Source organism: Pterocles gutturalis, unplaced genomic scaffold (assembly GCF_000699245.1).
Source record: "Pterocles gutturalis isolate BGI_N339 unplaced genomic scaffold, ASM69924v1 scaffold26812, whole genome shotgun sequence".
Taxonomy (NCBI): Eukaryota; Metazoa; Chordata; class Aves; order Pterocliformes; family Pteroclidae; genus Pterocles; species Pterocles gutturalis.
Window position 1 is genome coordinate 6,313 of NW_010116213.1, and position 5,458 is coordinate 11,770.

Consider the following 5,458-nt stretch of genomic DNA (forward strand, 5'->3'; position numbering starts at 1 on the left):
TCCTAGTGCCAAATCAAGGCATAACTCCGATCTCAGTGTCACCTAGGGAAAATAGGATTAAATCCAATGAACTAAATAAAGACCCTTTAATAAAAAAGGAGATCAGCTTCTGGTCCATTAGAAGGAAAAATGATCTCTGGATAGGAATGAAGGAATCTCACAGCACATTGATTAGTCAGATAGCTTTCACTCTTTGTAAAAAAAAAAAAAATCAAGTAATTCCTGTTCAACCAGAGTAATCCTATGCTCAAGGTAGTTATAGTCCCTATTACTGCTCTTATTTCAACTGGACTTTGTTGACAGTATGTTAAATTACTTTGGATTTTTCGAAGGAAAAAAGAGTCACAAAATATACTATTACTTGCACCTGTATTTGGAGTCTCTTCTGTTTTACTCCCAATGAGGAAACTACCAGTATGTATGGAAAAAGGGAAAGAAAATACCTTTGCATTGGCCATGATATATAAATACATAAATCCATTCAAAATGACCTATACTTCTTTCTGTTATATACCTGTGAATACCACTGCGTAGGGGTTCTGCTGTGCCAGCAGTGCCCAGGCAAGGCAATGGCTGCCCAGCGTGCAGGCCAGTAGTCAGGCCATTAACAAAAATCTGCTGTACCAGATAGTCTCACTGTCTATTTCTGACTGTTTCTCTGAAATCTACAGCTGTTAGAAGGATGTCTGCTACTTCCAATCATCTTCCATCAGCCAAGGTAGGTTTTTCACAGCTACATGCTAAATGTGACCTTTTCTCTTCTCTGTTTACGCAGCCTGAGCAAAAGAGGTGGCCGTGTTTGCCCACAGCATGGAGAACAGCAGCGGGACTTTTCTTCTCCCGACCTTATTGCTCCTGCTGCAGAACAAGAGCTACCCCCAAGCCTCCATCCCTCCTGCTGCCTACCAGGTGACGCAGTCACCCGTAGAATTCAGCTCCAGCAGCAACCACACCGTCTGGCAGTATAAACTCAGGCTGGGGGAAATTGCAGCAGTCAGCATGGTTTTGGGAGCCTTGTGGCTGGTTTCTGTCTTTGGAAACTCCCTTGTTTGCTTAGTCATCCGCAGGAGCAGGAGGACACAGTCCACCACCAACTATTTTGTTGTCTCCATGGCTTGTGCAGACCTTCTCATCAGTGTCGCGAGTGCACCCTTCGTGCTGCTTGAGTTTACTTACGGCGGGTGGATGCTGGGAAATGTGATGTGCAAGCTGGTAAGGTACATACAGTACCTCACCCCCGGAGTCCAGATCTACGTGCTCCTCTCCATATGCGTGGATCGCTTCTACACTATTGTCTACCCGCTGAGCTTCAAGGTGTCGAGAGGGAAAGCCAAGAAAATGATTCTGACCTCTTGGCTGTTTGATGCTGCACTTGCAGCACCAGCTTTCTTCTTCCACAGCTACAACAGCAATGACCACTGCAGCTTTTTTCTCCCCACTTCTTGGGAAGGAGCCCTCTACGGTACCATCCACCTCTTGGTGGGCTTTCTAATCCCATCCAGCCTCATTATTTTCTTCTACCAGAAGGTCATCAAGTACATCTGGAGAATAGGCACCGATGGCAGGACAGTCAGAAGGACAATGAATATTGTCCCTAGAGCAAAAGTGAAAACCATCAAGATGTTCTTAATGTTAAACTCGGTCTTCCTGCTGTCCTGGCTCCCTTTTTACATAGTACAGCTGTGGCACCCACAGGAAACAGACTACAGAAAGAGCTCCTTGCTTTTCCTGGCCATCACCTGCATCTCTTTCAGTTCTTCAGCCTCTAAGCCAGCCCTCTACTCTGTGTATAATGCCAACTTCAGAAGAGGGATGAAAGAAACTTTTTGCATGTCTGCCATGAAATGCTACAGAAGCAATGCCTACACCATCACCACCAGTTCCAGGATAGCCAAGAAAAATCACGTGGGCATCGCAGATGGCCCAGCTCCAGCCAAAACTGTCACCAAAGACTCCATCTATGATGCTTTTAACAGGGAAGCAAAGGAAAAGAAGCTTGCCTGGCCTATTCAGTCCAATCCTCCAAATACATTTGTCTAGTTGGCTTCATTGATTTCAAATATTATGATATACCCCCAAGACAAAGAGCTTTCTCTCCGTTTTGAACCAATGTATATTTACACATTTTTACCATAAATTTTACGGAAGAAAACCAGATGGTTTATTTTATTAAACGATTGATTTTCATGTGTCCAGTCTATTTCCTTGGAGTTATATTCTGCTTTTTGGAACCACTCTCCCCAAATCACCAGCATTACTTTTTTTTACACAACAGAAAAGCTCTCACACTAGCACCACGTGGGGAAAAAGAGAAAGGAAAAACACTGCTTTTTAAATCCCTGTACATCGGCCACACTCTAGAAATGCGTAAGTCCACCCAACGCCACCTACACTTCCTTTCCATTTGTCCCTCTCGGACCATTGCACGGGGGTTTTCCTTCTGGGTCAGACACCATGGGTAAGGTGTCCATACGTGGGCCGTGCTGCCATAACTCTGAGCCCACTGGCACAAGTGGTAAAATTCCCACTGCCCCGGTAGGCTCCGCGTCAGGCCAGTGCTGAATGCTTTTGCATCTTCTTTGGCGTTGTGCCCCTGCAGAGCTCTCCTGGTCCAAACCACCTGAGCAAAGCCCTCCCCTTGCCCTTGCCCTCCCCGCCTCCTTTTCATCTGCTTCTCCTCCACCCAGCCTGGGGCACCGACCCACAAGCCAAGGCTGAGCACTGCCTGAGACAAGACCTGCTGATCAAAAGGGGTCAGGCCTCTACCAGGCACCCAGGGGCTCCTCACCCCTTGCATTTAGCGTCTCTCCTGGCCTCAGGCCCTCTTTCTGCGATATGGCTCAGGCACCTGCAACAGACAGGGCTTTTTCCAAACAGAAGCAGGAAAAATGAGCTCTGCAGTCACACACTGGCCTGATGGCATCCTCCATGGGTGCATGTTGGAAGAGGCCCCTAAGAGGCGTCCCAGAGGACACAAGCTGTCAGGGAGCTGTGGCTCTTTCTCAGCCAGCGCAGGGAAAAAACCACCCAATGGGGCTGGACAGGGCTTGGGTCCTGCTAGGAAGGGCAACGGCACCAGCTCTGCTGGCCAGGGACCAGTGGGGAGGGGAAGGGTCTCCTCTGCACCCCATGACACTGATGTGCTGCTGAGAAATGGGTGCATCTGCGTGGTGGGCATGGGCACCCACACGCTGGCCCTGCAGAGGCTGACCTCCGCCTCCGCCGGCACATGGCGCGAGGCTGCGGGGCAGGGGGGCTGGTGGGAGATGTCTGGCTGACAGAGCAGCTGGGACAGCCTCATCCTACTCAGCCATTTCTTGCACAGACCTGGCTCCAGACCAGGCTCTCCTTGGAGCACCCTAATTTAGCAGCCAGGGCATGGCCAAGCATCCTCAAGTCCAGACTACCAGTGGGCATTTCACACTGAAGTTATCTTAAAAGTGTTGTGTATGCTTTGATCCCAGGTGTTAAACTAGGGAACAAAAGACAGTGTGCAGGTGTAGCTAACCCTCCACATGCTTCTGTTTCAAAATCTCAAGCTCCCCACTGTCTGTTTGAAAGACACATCCTCAGCCACAACCTCCTCAGAGAAGGATTTTTTTTTTCTTCTGCTTTTAGAGCAAATGTGGCACAGCTGGGTTCCTGTTCATGCCTGGGGCCTGAAAGTGCTGCAGTAACGAAAGGTAGTAGAACAAGAGCAGCAAGTACTACAGGGTGTATTAAACACGCTTGAGTATCTCCCTTTTCCGTCAGCAGGGAGCAGAAGCACATGTGTGGTGGAGCCCCAAGCTGACATCCTTTGAAAGAGATTTTCATGCTGGCAATGTGGGTGGGGAAACTCCTTTGTTGAGAAATATTCCTGCATGCATGGTAGAAAACTTCCTCCTCTACCACAAAAAGTATGGTTGTAAGACCCTTACTGACTGCAGGAACACTTGCAGTACATCCTTCACAAATTCAGAAATCCCCATTAAACAAGGATCTGATATTTCTCATTAAAGCCATCAGCAAAAATTCCCATGAACTGGGAGGAGAGGACCTTGAAAATGAGACGAGATCAATATTTTCCATGCAGTTCATGTTCTGAGTAGGTTGTGTCTCCCTGAAACATCACCATATGCTTAGTTTTTCTTTGCCACTTCATTACCTCTGATACATAAAATCCAATATAGTGTAAGCAGGCCAGGTCAACTTTGCAACATTATTTTTAACATTGTGTTGCAAGACTGAAACCTAACCATTATTCTTTTGGTTAGTAGTTTTATTAAAGAAATGGGACTGAGCAGAATGAGCCCTGAGGTTGCAGAGGACCACAGGGTCATGGTTACCCACCTCCCGCTAGGTCCGAGTCCAGAGAGACTCAGGATACTTGTTCCTTCAAGTCTACGTGAAGGGGAGTGCACGAGGCAGCCTTGTTATCTGTGCATCACGGACAGGACGGGCCATAACAGTCACTGTCCTGCTGGGGTGTATCCGGAGAGTCCCTGTGCAGTTGGACCCCAAAGATGCTCCAGTGGAAGTTGCCTGTGCACAGCCAGCTCCCAGCCCTCAGGCGAGGCGCAGGCCTCAGACCATTACGGATCACAAAGGAAAACACTGCTGCAGCCAACACGTGCGGGGCTGCTGCCTTCAGGCTTGCTCCATCGCTGAAGAGGAAGGGAGGGAGAGGCCGTCCCCCGCTATGGCACTAGCGCCGTGTGTCAGGCCCACAGTCCACAGCACGTACAAAACCCAAAGAAGGCACCAGTGGGTGTGAAACCACAGACCACCGTGTGACTTTCCCTCCTGTGAACTCAACTGTGTTTCCCCACCTCCCAGAAGCTGTGAAACTCCACAAGCTGGCCAGGAAAAGCTCATGACTGCCATGACACAACGACCCCATGTTGAAAGAGCTGGTAATTCTGCCCTGAATCACAGCCCTCCACTGGCCCTGTGACCGCGAGGGAAGCCCGGAGGCTGGCTTTCTTAAACCACCTTTCCGTATCAGTAAAAGCTCTGCCACAGTTATATCAGAGTAAGCATGACTCTGCCTGTACAGCTTCTTTTAGCCAAAACTACATTGTTAAAAACACATTCTCACTAACATATGCTGCGTTTGAGCTCGGAGGAATTTGCCTGTGCAGCTGTCCATCTAGGCAGTTACACTGATAAACCCTCCTGATTCCTGCTTCCATGCAATGCAGATTTCAATACGGTTAAAAAAAAATTATCCAGAGCAATCAAACAAAATCCACCACGTAAATTTCTAGCTAGCCAACAGACCCCTCTGTCTGAAAATCCAGCCTTCACCACACTGCACAAGCAAAAGGAGCAGTCATACGCCTGTACATTGGGCACTCATGCTCACTCCTACCTCCTTTTCCCCAAGTCCTGCAAATCCTCTCCAGCCCTTACTTATCCCATCGGCCGTGGCTTCTGAGCAGCCTTGTGCCTTGGTGAACACTGTGATTCCGGGAGC

General features: G+C 48.7%; 1 protein-coding gene across 1 annotated transcript; it reads left to right on the forward strand.

Annotated features, from left to right (window-relative positions):
• The first annotated feature begins 810 nt into the window (after positions 1-810).
• On the forward strand, positions 811-2,040 carry GPR19 (G protein-coupled receptor 19). The gene has a single exon (XM_010075451.1). It carries the CDS (start codon positions 811-813, stop codon positions 2,038-2,040), a length of 1,230 nt encoding a protein of 409 aa, XP_010073753.1.
• The last annotated feature ends 3,418 nt before the right edge of the window (positions 2,041-5,458 follow it).